The 16,442-nt window shown below is 39.8% G+C and overlaps 1 protein-coding gene across 5 annotated transcripts in view; it reads right to left on the reverse strand.

Annotated features, from left to right (window-relative positions):
• Positions 1-1,652: 1,652 nt before the first annotated feature.
• LOC121944887 (rab-like protein 6) overlaps positions 1,653-16,442 on the reverse strand; it is a 28,862-nt gene continuing 14,072 nt past the window's right edge. For 3 of the 5 annotated variants that reach the window (XM_042488829.2, XM_088077251.1, XM_088077254.1), the window contains 4 exons: positions 15,592-15,841; positions 8,048-8,252; positions 6,099-6,157; positions 1,653-5,998 (listed from right to left, as the gene is read on the reverse strand). In XM_042488829.2, the coding sequence (XP_042344763.1) occupies positions 5,807-5,998; positions 6,099-6,157; positions 8,048-8,252; positions 15,592-15,841 (706 nt within the window). In that variant the 3' untranslated portion in view covers positions 1,653-5,806. The remainder of the gene's footprint in view (positions 5,999-6,098; positions 6,158-8,047; positions 8,253-15,591; positions 15,842-16,442) is intronic. The other 2 variants (XM_088077255.1, XM_088077252.1) reach the window with 1 other exon arrangement.

Genomic DNA, 16,442 nt, shown 5'->3' on the forward strand with positions numbered 1-16,442 from the left:
GTTTGAATACAGACCATAGACGGTATATATGGTCTCTGACACAGACATGGTAAGACGTCCATATTACAGGCTTTACAGCCAACAGCGTATGGATGTGTTGTAAAATGGTCAAAATGATGAATTATGATTCAAAAATATCCATTAGTACGGCCAGCACGAAACTTGTGTTGTGTCAGGGACTCCAAGCGTTACATGTGCAGGCACGCGGTGGAGTCCCGCGAGTCCGATGCGCGTTCATCTTATGTCTGGAGAAATATCTCTATATTCAGAAAATGGCGCATTTTACGTCTTTAGGACTCAATATTTTAAATAATGGCTATTTTGTTTTTGTTCTGAAAAGTCAACATGTCTCAAAAAAATTATCCAATGATTTGCATCAGAGCGTGGCGCACTTCCTGGGTGCCTGCATGAAGCGATTTATAATAGATCCATAGCATAAAGCAGAGAAAACTCTTTTTCCGGGTTTAGAAAAGTGTAAAATACCCGGATCTACTGGACGATAGAGTATGCGTAGAAGTGATTAATGCTACATGAATTTTGGGCTGGACCGCAACAACGCATTTCACATACCTCTGGTTCCCAACCTGGGGGGGGTCCAGACCCCACTGTGGGTCGCTAAAACTTCCCGAGGGATCGTGTGGCGCCTTCATTTTAGGGGCTGTTTAAATCTTGACAAATTAAAATAAAATAAGCCGAAATAAAATAAAACAAAATTAAATGAAACAACTGAGATAATTGAATGCAATTGTATTTTTTAAAGTTTAGATTCATGTTCAAGATACACTTTTTGGCACAGTAAGGACCTGAACACAAGTTGTATTCACAGAGCCTTCACTCTCAGCTTAACAGCCTCGTCCTGTCGGTGAAAAGATGGCCAGGCAAAAGGAATTTCTGAGAAAAGAAGCCTTTGAAGAATGTAAGATTGTAGGTGTATAGAATCCTATAAAAAGTTTCAACAAATATCAGGAAAACGCATCTCTGATGCAATATTCACAGGAAATAATCAGCTCAAAATTCATCATAACTGCTAATCAAACACAGACTTCCTTTAGTAGGCATTTGGGTCAACTGTACAGTTTATCAGTTGTCCTCTCCTGTTATTGTTATAAATTTAATATATGAAATATCCCTGAAATATGTCATCAGTTTTCTCAATGATAGTAAAGAAGTCCCTGAAGGAAAAAGGTTGGAAATGACTGTATACGGTCCAGCCAAATACTAGCTTTTAATCTATGGTGACTTGTTTGGAATAACACTGCCCCGCTTTTACAGGGTGGGCTGCAATAATTCCAGTCTGACAACTGTATATACTGTATATACAATATACAGTCTGACAACTGCGAGGCCGCAAGTCTACAAGTTTGGTAAAGTCAGGAGATTTGGATTCAACCATTTTCACTGAGAAGAAAAGCTCCAGCTGCCATTTTGACTGGGCTACACTTACAGGAATTTCCCTACAGATCCAGTTTAGAGTTGGACAAATGAACAAATCATCTGTGGAGTCCAGGGATGCCAACAGTGGTCTCACATGCCCTGGTTTTATTTTAGCACCATTAGAGAAACATAAGAGACATGCACAGAATCATTCAAATCCTCATGTTTTTGCCCATTGTTTTAGGGGAGAAATTATTTTTAAAAAGACACAAGAAATGTTCTCTATGAAGAAATAAGTTTGCATTTATTGGACAAACCAAACAGGCAAACTCACACTTAGTGTTAAGATGGAACATGTCATGGGGTGAAAAAAAAATGAAGGGTTTCATTTCTGAAATGTCTTACATCCATTTGGGAAAAAAAAACAACCAGAAAGACAACATTCCCAAAGTGCATATCCATTCTCAGAAATATTATTACTTTGGACAGCAGAATTTTGCCTATCAGATCTTTCCTGTTGAGATAATTTCATAGGATTTCAATCGCATTGTTTCCACATGGTGTATGTATCATTTCTGGAACAAAGCTCTTCAAATATATGTTTTTATCAATATACTTTATACATTATTTTCTTGCTGTACATTGAAGTCTCAGACTTTGCTTGAAACTGTGCTTTCAGCATTTATCCTCAATCACATGAGAAAAGACAAAAAAGAGCACAGTATTCAGGATCAATGCTGCATAGTTTCAACTTTGGAAAAGAAAACATACTTTCTTTGTAAACCAACAGAATGTAACCTTTTATGGTGTGTATGGGAGATGGAAACTGTATGACATCTGTGCAAGAAAGCTTCACTTATTTGAAACATTTGATTATTTATGGAAGATATTTTACTGTACATAGTGCATACCACCATGTACATGCTGTTAAAAGCAGTGGAAGTAAACCATTGGAGAATGTTTTAAGAGATTTGAACAACTGTAACCCATAAAAAGCTTAATGTGTTTGAGCATTAAGGACTGTTTCAGCACAAATCACACAAACTGAACCCTGACATTTTGCAACAAAACAAAATAGAAGCAATAAATAACACAAGAGAAAACAATTGGGAAATCTTAGAAATGTTACTTATGGAGCAATATTAACACAATTCCATAATATTCCTTAATTACGGTGGTGTTTTGCCATCCAATGGGAATCAAACAAAAACCAAAGACAAACAAATGTACTGTTTCACAGCAATCTTACAAGTAAAAGCTTCAGAGAAGATGCAGATTCAGTTAACAAATAAAAGTCCAGGGCATCATTCTGAACCCAACTGAGCTACTTAACTCTTTACAGTAAGAACACTTAAAGTGGTTCATGAGAAGAGCGGCACATCATTCCCTTGTATCAACCTCCATTAAGGCAACTGTAGAAAACATAAGGAGAATTTGTGCGTGGGGTGAAGTAGAGAAAGGTTCATTTGTGCTGACAGGGCAAGAGAATAACTTGCACCGGCTATTTTGACCAGTGAATGAAATCATTGTGACACATTGGGGATTAGTGGCTGTGGTCACTTTCACACCAAGACGATGTCCACCCTAAGCTGGCTCATTTAAAAAAAACACATTTCAATTTGTCTCTATCAGTCTCTATCATCACATGCCCAGGCAGGCTGTGGCTCAGAGGCAGAGTGAGTTGTCTACTGATCAGATGGTTGGTGGTTCAATCACCTGTTCCTCCAGTCAACATCAGAGTATCCTTGGGCTGTGCCATCGGTGGGTATGAATGTTTAAAACTGAGTAGCAGGTGGCACATTGTATGGTAACCTAGGGTTGTGCGATATGACGATATTAGATCGTGAAGAATTAGAATGTGTCCACAATCCGCCATCACGGAGGATTTTCTGCATTTTAACATATTTCAGGTTTGCCAACTCTCACACTCCTGGCGTGTGACACACGCTTTCACCGTCAGTCTGGCGCTCTCATGACACCAAAGCAAATCTCATGCCAAAACACAGTGACAGCAGAAGTGTACAATCATGTAATGCAGTGAGGGACTGACTGTAGAATACAGCCGATTATTTGACAACCGAGTGGTGTTTCATTATTACGGATCAAACATCTGATTGCCTGACAGCGCAGCGCGGTTAGAGACAGACAGAGCAGAGCTTCTCCTCACAGCACCAAAGTGTGTGAATGAACCAACAGACAAACATTCAGAGGTGGAAAGTGACTTCTTCAGACTTCTAAAGACCATTCTGTGTTAGTTTCAGGTTCAGTCAGACTTTGGATGTAAGTATTTAGAGCGTATTGCACTGAGTGCTCATTATCATTACCAGGGGCAGACATAGTGATTTGGGGCCCGGGGCCACAGACACATTGCCTTATTTTCAACCTCTCTCTTAATTTTTAATTTGTATTCATAAATGAATTAAATCTGTTCAAAAAGGTACTTTGGCCTAAATGTTCTTATATTCTTTATTTTAGAGCTATATTTTTTAAATTGTGAAATTAGCTTGGTTATACTGTTCAGTAACATGCACAATAGTCTTAAAATCCAAAATAAAAAAGAATCGTGACATGATATTTTTGCCATATCGCCCACCCCTATGGTAAGCTTGGCCACCAGTGTGTGAATGTGTGTGTGAATGGATGAATGTGACTCCTCTAGTGTGAAAGTGCTCTGAGTGGTCGAACAAGAAAAGCGCAATACAAGCGCAGGGTCATTTACAAATGCAGGTCCATTGAAATGCTGGGATCAGATTACTCTTTCAATATGGTCATTGTTAGATTAGGGAGTCAGTCATACAACCTTGCTGTGACTTGGCCAAGAGACATTGCAGATTACAGGACACATCTAATGCTCCTGGAACTTACTGTTCCACCTGAGAACAAAAAAATCACGTTAATAGATGTAAACATGTTTATAGGAATGAAAGTGAACCTGGAAAGCCTCATGGTTGCTGTGTCTTTTTCCTCTCAGTCAGTAGAAAGAGGGTGAATGTGTATATACTCTGATCAGCCACAACATTACAACCACTGACAGACAAAATGAATAACATCGTTCATCTCGTTAAAATGCAATTTTCTGCAGGGAAGCTTTGGGTTTGGGTGTTCATGTAAATGCCATTTAAACACACCACTGACACAAGCACTTTTGCAGACCAAGTACCCCCTTTCATGGCAACTGCATGCCCCAATGACAGTGGCCCTCCCAGCAGGACTACGTAATGCCACACTGCAAAACCTGCTCAAGAATGGCCCAAGGAATTTGGGCTCAAGATGTCGATGTGGCCTGCCCAAGACTCCAATCTGATCAAGCAGTATTCAAAGGATCTTGCACGAATGCTCTAGAGCCAGACACTGCAGGAGGTCCCCCTGTAGGTACCAGCACATCACACAAACGCTTGACTGAGTTGGGATCTGAGGAAATGCTAACAAGGCTAATGCTAATTACCATTGCTAAAGCGCAGTGCTAAAGCGCAATGCTAATTTTTGCTCCATTACATCATGGCCTCATCATCATCTTCTTTGGCCCTCATTTCTGTGCAACACAGCTTTTACGTGGCGAGACAGACAGAGCTGCTTACTCCCCTGACTCTAAGGGCGTCTGATGAATTCATAATTTATTTAAATAATAGCAAGCTCTTTGCTGTGCGAGCTTGAAAGTAGTGAGCACAGAAAGAGTAAGAGGTGAAAATGATTTTTTATTATTTATTTTGCTGCCAAACAGCAGCAGGTTTACTTGAAGGTTTTGCAAATATGTGTGTGGATTGAGGCCAAAACAAAGCATAAAAACAACGTATTTAATTTTTTTTTAAATCAGCTTAATCTGGACATACTCCAAGTGTGAGGAAGGGGAGGTTATTTGCTCCATTGGTGATGGGCAAAACTCTTAAATCCACTCTCTGAATTATTCTTCATTGATCACATTCAGAACACAAGACTAAATCTGCCACTAACCACTTAAGACAACAAGTAGGAAAGAGAGAAAAAAAAGACGGAATATTGTGGAGTGTTCAGGAAATCATTCATCACACACAGCATGCTCCCAATATTACACCAACCAAACTATAATACAGACAAATCATATCCATATTTACAGCTGTGGGTTTGGAAAAGATCACTTGCAGAGTGTATCAAATCAATGAAAATATTAAGCCAACATAGACAATGAACAAAGAGCCAATCAGTGGCTACACCATTGATCAAATTTTACTGTCATCGCTCACTACAGTACATGTGGGTCTCCTCACTGTTTCTCATTGGCTGGAATGGAAGTGACAGCAGTAGTGCAGATAGGGAAATTGATCAGACAAAGTCCTTAATTTACTTTACCTGGGGGTTGGTAGCCTTGCATACTGCATATGGCTTGGAGATGCTTTATGTTCTTACAAGTCAAGGAACCTTAAATGCAGCTCCATTCCTTATAAAACAGGAGCTTTTATAGTTCTTCATAATCACCATCATCTCTTTTGATTGACCCCACTCCTCCACCCAGAAAGTCCTCCAGCTCATCCACTTCTGTTTTCTTGCTCCGGGGTTTCTTTTTCTTTTTTTCTTTCTCATCTCCTACTGCAGCCTCATCTTTTTCCTTTTTCTTGTGTTTGTGTTTCTTCTTGCTCTTTTCATCTTCCTGAAAATGGATGGACACAATATATTGTGTAGATATAATTGTGTTTGAAACACAATATAATGAGTATGTAGTGAGTGTGTAATATGAACAGCGACTTTACCTCTTTGCTTTTCTTCTTCTTTTTTTTCTTGTCTTTGGATGAGTGTTTGCTTTCCTTCTCTGAAAGACGAGCAGAAACACACAGCAGTCTTAGTGTAGTGTAGTGATGTATGACTGGAGTGCTCAACAGCTGATTGATTAATCCCAATTTAAGTATGTTCAAATCAACTATTTTAATCTTTCAAAGTGGAGTAAAGAGGATTTTTCAATCATTTGACTTAAACCTTCTGACAGGAAAAACTGTATACCTATTTGTTGCTGATGACTCGATGTCAGATGAATCAGATTTGGCTGTTCAATACAAATATTCAACAATTTTTCCATATAAAGTTTGAAAAGTTTAAAAAGTGTTTCGCTGGACATTCAGTGTGACAGCTGCATTCATGTAATATATTGCATACAAGTCAGCACACTAATGATGGACTGAAAATGTGCAACAACATTTTACACCGACACTAGATATTAAACAAAAGTCTTGGGCACTGAGTGACACACACTTCAGCAAGAAGAGTGGAAGAGAAATAGCAGCACGTATAGGTCCAACAACTCAGTCATATATATGGACTGTTTATAGATTGTAGACAATGTTTTTCATTTGGCAACTACAAATTAAAGATCCAAGAGATTACTGTTCACTTTTTACTAAATATTTGAAGGCGAATTACATATACGTTGAGATCTACAACTATAGCACTTATTTTGTTACAGCTGTATGAATTTAAAATTACTTATTTTAAGAAAATAATCTCAATATTTTTGTCATATCATTAGGAATATCATCACTGCAAAAATATCCTGAAATATATGGCATTATTTCTTAGTGAGTGTGAACGGCTGCTACAGTTAGCAATACAGACTAAGATAAAATAATAGTGACTGACAAATCGTGTCTTGCCAATAAAAACCCTTAAAAGTATAAATTATTTACACATTAATTCTATTTTTAGGGTAAAACATTATTTTTAAGAATCTAAATATATGAAATAAAGTTTTGATCTGCTCTCATCTTCTTCTCATCAACTTCTAAACCTGCCCTGTGCCAGACAAGAATTCACAACTACAAACAATAAAGAAATATTGTTAAAAACCTTCAAAATCTTAAAAATAACAGTACGTACTGATAACATTTCTGTAAAAAAATGCTCTACTGTAATTTTCTTTGTTTTTAAATAGAATTTTTATGAAATGTTGGCCATTAAAACATGCGTTGCAGATTTTAATCAACTTTCCACAAGTTGCCACAAAAGCATAATCTAATCAGGCATAAAAGGATTTAGCTATATACTGAGGATTCCTTTCTCACTTCCTGCTCAGGTACCGGTAAGCTTTTGATTTTATGATAAATTCATGAAATAATCTTGCTATCAGGTGTGCCTCAACAATAACACATCACTCTGTAGTCCTTGAAAACCAAAAATTGAAAAGGAATTATTGTTTAGAAATGAGTATTTTGATTAATAATAAGATAACTATTAGTAACTTAATAAAAAAAATGAAAATGGTTACTCATTACTACTGCTGTGATATTAATACATAAATAAATTTCTGCCAACTACTGTTTTTTTTTTTGCAAAAATAGAATGGTCTTTGATAGCCATATTAACATTGTACCACCTTTCAGTACAGTTAGTCAATGTCTACATTTGTCACAAACATGAAAAAATATTTCTTTTTAACCAAAACAAAAGCCCTCTGCTGTTGACAGTGGCTGCACAGCTCTATAAATGAGTGGAGTACCAGCTTTTAATTGTGGAAATACAGTAGCCAGCAGCTTTGCAGCAGCAGTAACACTGTCTGTGTGAAGACTGCATACGTGCGAGCCACAGCAGGGCAGCGAGGTGACGGTCACACCCACCCGGAATCTTTTTGCTGTGAGACAACAGTGCTAACCACTGTGAATGTTACGGTTTAATGTTGAGTTACAGAGTTAGATAAACTTTGATGACTTGCCTTCCTGCTCCTCGCTGCTGTCGATGACTGCGGGAGCCTCTTCTTGGATGCCGAGGCCAAACAGGTCAGTATCATCCTTGTGTTTGAAGGAGATCACAGTGGGCTTCAGAGGTTCTGGAACCTTCATTATCTGCATGTCATCGTCAGAGGGGTCGGACAAAAGCTCATCTCTGATTGGAAATATATCCTGGGAAAAAAGAAGCAGCTAAAAATAAAAAGAATCACATGATTAAATGGTTTGGACATTTAATTAAAATCTCTTTAGTAGTGTGTAGTCTCAGACACATCCAACTGTTGTCCAAGAACTGGAGGTCATGAAGGCTGACTGTCAGCCAAGAGAAAGACGACGACAATTTACTTCAGAATAAATCTATAGTGTGGAAATCTTTTGGATTTCAGAGAAAATAAGGGTCCACAAACGGAACACGTCATATGTAAACAATGACGTTATGGGATTAACTACGATGTACCTGCCTGCAGGCATGTCACTCTGCTAACTTCTTGCAGCAACATTAACTGTGCTGTCAGGAGATTCAGCTACTTTAACCAGTGGTGAGTCAGAAAATGTATGGCTGTAAGGCCTAAAATTTACTCTGATTGTTTTTCTCCCATTGACCCTCACCAACTAACTTCAATTATTTCTTCATCCAAGCCATCAACTTGTCTATTAAGCCCCACCAGCGACTAGGCTGCTTTAGGAAGTTTTACCCAAAGTTCATAGTTTTTTATTGGATATAATCAATACAGAATAGAATAGAAAAGAAAAGAAAAAAACAGACAAGCAGTCTGTCAAAACAAGGCACATAAAGAGGTCTTTTGGAGCATTTAACACATTAAATCAGTTCATGTCATTGTCTGTCTGCAGTTTAAAACTCACCAGAAAAAAAATATATAGCCCTAAAAAAAAACCAAAAGAGAACATTTAGGCCAAAGTACCTTTTTGAGCAGGAGGGAGAAAGCCAAGACCTGACGGTTTGCTATGATTGGTTTATTGGTGTCTCTATAGGGAAGGCATAAAATGGACTAGGAAATAGTGCTTCAGCTGATAAAAAAACAAGACTAGGTTAAAACCTAATACATGGCTTGGCCGTGTACAGTGATTCCCAACCTTTTTCCTTTAGAGACTTATTTATGATCACTGAGTACAAAACATATTTTAGGGATATTTCATATTAAATTAAGAGAAAGGTTGAAAATAAGTCAATATGCCTGTGGCCCAGGGCCCCCAAATAACTACATCTGCCCTGATAATAATAATGACAGCTCAGTGCCACTGACTGGATGAGACATGGAGGGATGCGCTCTAAATACTTCATCCAAAATCTGACTAAACCTGAAACTAACACAAAATAGTCTCACTTCCCACCTCTGAATGTTTGTTATCAAATAATCAGCTGTATTCTACAGTCAGTCCCTCACTGCATTACATGATTGTTCAACACTTCTGCTGTCACTGTGTTTTGGCATGAGATTTGCTTTGGTGTCATGTGAGCACATGACTGACGGTGAAAGTGTGTGTCTCACCCCAGGAGTGTGAGAGTTTGCAAACCTGAAATATGTTAACATGTAGAACAATACACTAAATGTTAGAAACAGTCACAGAGCGGAGGGCAGCTGCTTTCTCTGGAGCTGTACCCACTGATCATTAACACATCCTTCCTCTGCAGCGCCGCTCGGAATCAGGGATGAACGTCGCGTGTATGAGCATGACGTACTTAAATAATCAAAAATGTCCCTCATTGATCATAAATTCATTGTAGGCAGCCTGTGCTCACAGTGAGCAGCTCTGACATGACGCTGACCCTCTGAGAGCGGCAGGAAAGAAAGTCCCTGATCCAGAGAGCTAACCCTGTATTAATGTTTAACTTCCTGATGCAGTTTTGGCTTTTAAACTGTTGGATACTGCCTGTTTGGTCACGAAAGACAGACAGTTAGCCCTCACACCATGCACAGATCTTACGTATGCATCAATGAAGTCAGTACTAAAGAGGTGGAAAACCAGCAGCTGCATCCAGCATGGAAATAAATCAAGAAACTGCATATATCATGGAGCAGAGATGACAGAGAGGCCATGGCCACAAAAGGAGTTACAGAAAGCACCAGTGCCGGGCACTAACCTACTACGACACGTATGGCCACAGGTCCAAGTGTGTTGTCTGTCAGTCAACATTTCACTGGGCCAAGGATTGCCCACACAAAGGTGAGCAAGTCAAATTCACTGAACAAAGTGATACAGACAAAGTCAAGGAATGCAATTTGACTCTGTACACAAAAGAGTCACCCACTGAGGCAGAAATCTTTATGACAAGAGTGTTTTGGTTCAGCTATTATCGTCACCGCCTGCACATGGACTGTGTGTGGACAACAGTGGGTAGATAGCTACATCACTGAGCTAAACCAGAAGGAGTTGAATGAAGTGAAAAAAACAGACACAAACAACTATAGACCCTTCGGGTTTAGAGATGGAAAAGTGGTATATTCCACCAAAAAATTGAAGATTCCTGCCAAAATTGGAGAGACTAATGTCACATTGAAACTGATGTTGTCCCAGCTGACATTCCACTGCTTTTGAGTAAAGCCTCCATGAAAAGAGCTGGGACAATGCTGAATATGGAGAATGACAGAGCAGTTATGTTCAACAAACCTGGAAAACTTGACTTAACAAGCTCTGGTCATTACTGTGTGGACATTATGAACAATAACAACAAGAGCATGTAATGTGATGAACAGATGTTGGCAACTGCACAAGATGGCAGTTCAAAAAAAAAGAAAAGTGAGTATGAAGAAATGCACTGTCAAGATGAAATACTGACAATCTCAGAGGAAATGAGCTCAGCCACAAAACCAAAAATCTTGTTGAAGCTGCAGTTTGGTCATGCTTCTGCTGACAGGTTACCGAGATTTTTGAAGAGCTCAGGAAACAACAATGCAGAATGCCATACCATCCTACAAAAAATTGTCAGTGAATTTGAAGTATATCAAAGATTCAGTAAACCTACACCAAAGCCTGCTGTAGGTCTACCACTGGCATCACAGTACAATGAGACTGTGGCTGTAGATCTGCATGAACTTGAACCAGGTGTCTGGTTTCTCCACATTATTGATCAGTACACATGGTTTAGTGCAGGCAGCGTTTTGACCACAAAGAAATGGGGGAGAGTTTAGCAATGAGGAAGTGAGAGATATGGCAGAGAGAGAACTTTAACATAGAAAGCTACCTACAGCCCATGGAGTAATGGACTTCTGGAACGACACAACCAAACACTTACGGAGATCATAATGAAAGTGAAGGCAAGTAACTGTTGCGACTGGAGCACTGCAATGGACTGGGCTCTCATGGCGAAGAACACCATGTAAAATGTCTACAGCTACAGTCCTCATCAGTTGGTTTTTGGACAAAATCCCAACCCTTCAACTAACAACCCCCAGCCTTACAGGGCACAAAAGGAAGTGAATGGGTGGTAAAACACATCTTCTGCTTTACATCCTTCGAGAAAGGCTTTTACAGAAGCAGAATGCTCAGAAAGAACACGGAGGGCACTACAAAAACAAACACGCCACAGACGAGAAATACAAATGTGGAGACAAAGTGTATTACAAGCGAGTGGACTGCCCTTAGTGGAAAGGGCCAGGAGTTGTCATCAGTCAGGACTGCGCTGTGGCGTTTGACATACATGGAGGAACCTGCATTCAAGTGCATTATCTCAGACTGAGAAAACTGAATACAGAACATGTGGAACAACGTGTCACAGAGGATGATACAGCGGATGATACAGAAAACAACACAGCTATTGAGCAAAGGCAGGTAACTGCTGAAAATAACACAGAAAGCACAGAAGACGCTTTAAGTGAAGTGCAACAAGGGAGGCAAAGAGAGCCACAGAAATGCCCTCAAGGGGGCAGAATGACGCAGGACAATACACAAATGACCACACAGAGACTCACAGTGGTACAAAGCAGGGAACAGATGTCAGTCTGAGAATGGGACAAATTGTGAAATACAGGGATAATGTGTTACGCACAGCTGAAGTTTTAGGGCATGCAGGCAAAACAACAGGTAAATACAAACACTGGTACAACTTACAATACACTGAACCTTCTGGTGTTGCAGGCACTACAGAGTCAGCTGACATATCTAGAGTAGAGAGTCTTTAAGTTGAAACTAGCATTACTGACACCACTACCACAGATGTATGTGAGGATATATTTGTGACTAAAGATTTATCAACTGACTTGGCAAAACATAAGGAGATTAAGAACTGGCTGGATAACAATGTGTTTGAGGAAGTTAGAGATGAGGTATAGAAGTGCATCTCCACCAGATGGGTGTGCACCCTCAAAGAGACACTCACTGGGTTGACAGTACCAAGCACAACTTGCAGCTAGAGGTTTTGAGGAGTTTGAAGTGTCAGAGCCCCCCCCCACACACACACACTTAGGCAGTGACAGCACTTTGAGGATGTGTTCAGTGATACTTCATTTGGGAATCTCTCAGATGGAGGCACTCAGGGAAGACACCTCATCACTCTCATGGAAAATGGAAAGTGCAGTACACTAGCAGGTGAAACACTAAAGATGTCGGATAGGATTGACATTGCCATCTTTCTGTCTACATTCTTCTGTGAACTGACTACTGGTGAGGTTGAGTACCCCACACCAATAATCTGTGTCACAGACAATCATTCACTGGTGGATGCACCTAAATCTACAAAGTCAGTCACTGAGAAAAGACTGCGTTCGGAGATGAACAGCATCAAAGAACTTACACAAACCCAAAAGGTTGAGCGAGTCCTTTGGTGTAATGCAAAAGACCAACATGCAGACTGCCTTACAAAAAAAGGGCTTCACCTCTCCAACTGCTGAAGGCACTTAATAAAGGACTGTGGGAACTTGGTTAAATGAGGTCTCATTTTTGAGTCATAAGTCTTGATTCATGTTATCACTGTTACAGTGTATATCTGTTCTGAAACATGGTAGCAACGCTCCAGTCATGTTATCATTATTATAGTATTTTTTTTGTTCTCAGACAAAGGTAACAAAGCTCCAGTTGAGTGCTAGGAGAGAGTGAGTTTGTTAAATTACAGGTACTATTATTCTTGCACTGTAATGTAATCAGTTCTCAGCCTGTGGGGACACATATGTGTTACTGTGTATTGGGAGAAAGTCGGGACTTTTATGGTGAAGGTACAGAAAGTTTGGTTGTTGGGGTTAGCGCTCAATGTTGAGGGTGAACATGGTGACGTTCGCTAATGAATCAGTTCTTGAGATACTTTAAAAGTTTGTATTCTTGTGGAGTAGCAGTCAAAAGCAAAAAGGAAAGGGTTAACAGCTTCTGTTGATCACATCAATAATCAATCCTCTGTGCATACTAAGGGCAGCTTTGGAGTGCCACAAGGTTCTGTGCTTGGACCAATCCTTTTTACTCTATATATGCTTCCTCTAGGCAACATAATTAGAAAACACTATAAATTTCCATTGTTATGTTGACGATATGCAAATATATCTATTTGTAAAACCAGATGAAACTGATCAGCTATCTAGACTTCAAACATGTCTTAAGGACATAAAAGCCTAGATAAGCCATGATTTCTTAATGTTGATTTCAGACAAAACTGAAGTTATTGTTCTTGGCCCCAAACATCTCAGAAACTCCCTTTCTAAGGATGTAATTTCTCTAGATGGCATTACCTTGGCTCTAGCAAAACTGTAAACACAACCTCGGAGTTTTATTCGATCAAGATTTATCTTCTGCCTCCCATATAAAACAAACTTCAAGGATGGCTTTCTTTCACTTGCATAACATCGCAAAAATTAGACATATCCTCTCCCAAACAGATGCTGAAAAATTAGTACACGAATTTGTCACCTCTAGGCTGGATTACTGTAACTCCCTATTATTTGGTTGCCCCAACAAATCTCTTTGTACTCTCCAACTGGTGCAGAACACTGCTGCATGTGTTCTAACGGGAACCAAGAAAAGGGACCATATTTCTCCTGTTTTAGCTTCTTTGCACTGGCTCCCTGTGAAATCCAGGATTGAATTTAAAATCCTCCTCCTTACTTACAAAGCTCTAAATGGTCAGGCTCCATCCTATCTGTCGCAGCTCATAGTTCCCTACCAACCCTCAAGATCACTGCACTCTGAAAATGCAGGATTACTTGTGGTTCCCAAAGTCTCCTAAAGTAGGATAGGAACCAGAGCCTTCAGCTACCACGCTCCCCTATTATGGAACCATCTTCCAGTTTCGGTCAGGGAGGCAGACACCGTTTCAACATTTAAGGGTAGACTTAAGACCTTCCTCTTTGATAAAGCTTATAATTAGGGCTGGCTACGGTTGCCTGGGCCAACCCCTAGTTAGGCTGACATAGGTTTAATCTGCCAGGGGACTTTCTATGATACGCTGAGCTCCTTTTCATTCTCTTACTCCCGCCATCTGAAAATCGCTCATGTCTGTTTACTGCATTACGCTTATTGCTTAGCTTAGCCTTGTGTCTGTGATAGCCATGTGGTTCTGCCACTGCCTGGGGCTCGCGATTACAGAGCCTGGGTCTGTTGAACTGCACTACGCTAATCCCGTTGACTCTCTGGAGATTTCCTGCTCCCTTGTTTCCTTGTTTTCCCGGATCCTCGCCGCAACCTTGGCTGTGCCTGATCATGGTGATAGCTATGCTGGTGCTGTGACCCTGCCTTTAGTTGTGCTCGTGCTGTGGCTGCACTGATACTGTACCCCCTGCTCGCCCTGATTGTGGTCTTGGTCCTGGTTGCACAGATGCCATGATCATGCTTTTGGACACCTCCACTATCAATATATGCATGAGACTCTTATCAACAACCACAAAATCATCATCAGAGTGCATTTAATAACTTCACATCTATTGTTATTGTAATATGACATGCATATTTTTCCATTATTGCTGTGCCTCTCTCCCCCTCTTTCTCTTTCCTTTTTGCAATGATTGTATTTCATTTGTTATTTACGACATCTATTGCACGTCTGTCCGTCCTGGAGGAGGGATCCTTCATCATCCTCTGCCGCTCTTCCTGAGGTTTCTCTATCTTTTTTTTCCCCCACGTTACAGGGGTTCTTTTTCGGGAGTTTTCCCTCGGGTGATGTGAGGGTCTAAGGGCAGAGGGATGTCGTACGCTGTATAGCCTTCTGAGGCAAACCATGTTTTGTGATAATGGGCTCTATAAATAAAATTGACTTGACTTGACTTCTTCTGTCAAGGATTGTGTTAAATGGACATATGACATTGTTTCACATCAATTGCAGGCCCCTGAATTGAATCGAATCGCATGTAAATTGTATCGTGGCAGACTTTGTCATATCTGCAAATATCACATCGTTGTCCAAGATAATAATAATAATAATATAATAATACTAATATAATATGGTATTGTGATGAAACTGGTGATTTACATCCCCTATATGTATCATGCTGAATGACCGACAACAGAACTCAAATCCATTACGTCAAAAACTCAGCCTGCGAACTGAGTTAACCTCAGAGTAAAAGGTGATGATAAATATTTTCTTCTTTACCTTGGTTATTTTTGGTGTGTCCGATGCTTCAGACTCAAAGTCAGGGTCATCCATGACAAACGAGAGCATTTGTTGGGCTACAGGAGCCTCAGGGTCTGTATCAGAGTCGTCAGCTTTGGGTGGGCTTCCCTTCTTCTTGGTCTGGTGTCTTGGCAGCTGCTCTGCTGCTGGAGTTAAAGTGAGGGAGATAGGTCCTCTGGGCTCTGGAGCTTTACATGCCACCTTTGGTTTTGTGATGTGGATCACAGGCCTGACACAGAGTGACATGGAATATTTGTTTACCTTAAAAAACAATAGTATTTTACATGATTCATAACTGAATGTATTTACATCCACCTCAAATGTTCTCCATGGCTACATCTAAATTATTTGTAGCGTTGTAATAACGGTTACAGTAAAATGCAATTGGGAGTCTCTCCCAAAGAGGGAAATACAAAGAAGGCAATCGCACAGATGACTTCAAATGGAATAAGTTATTGAACATGTGTATAGGGCACTATTTTAAGGTTCAGTGTGTATGATTTAGGGGGCATTGGGGGCATCTAGCGGTGTTGTTATTGCAGACTGTAACCATCTGAAACTTCTCCCACTTAGATTTCCTCCAGTATTCATTGTTCAGTAGGTTTTTATTGTTTTTACTGAGCTGAATTATCTTCAGAGGTATGGAAGTAAATCTGTCTCATCCGATTTTGAATTGATAAAGCCATTGAATTTTTCTACATTGAGATTATGTATCTGATTTATTGCCTCTGAATTTAACTCTTTAAATTTTCAATAATTAATAATTAAATTATTAAATTTTCACTAATAGAAGTTAAGCGTTCCGTCTTCGCTGATGAATGATGCTTGAC

Source organism: Plectropomus leopardus, chromosome 4, assembly GCF_026936395.1.
Source record: "Plectropomus leopardus strain MGB_pleo_1.0 chromosome 4, ASM2693639v1, whole genome shotgun sequence".
NCBI classification, from domain to species: Eukaryota; Metazoa; Chordata; class Actinopteri; order Perciformes; family Serranidae; genus Plectropomus; species Plectropomus leopardus.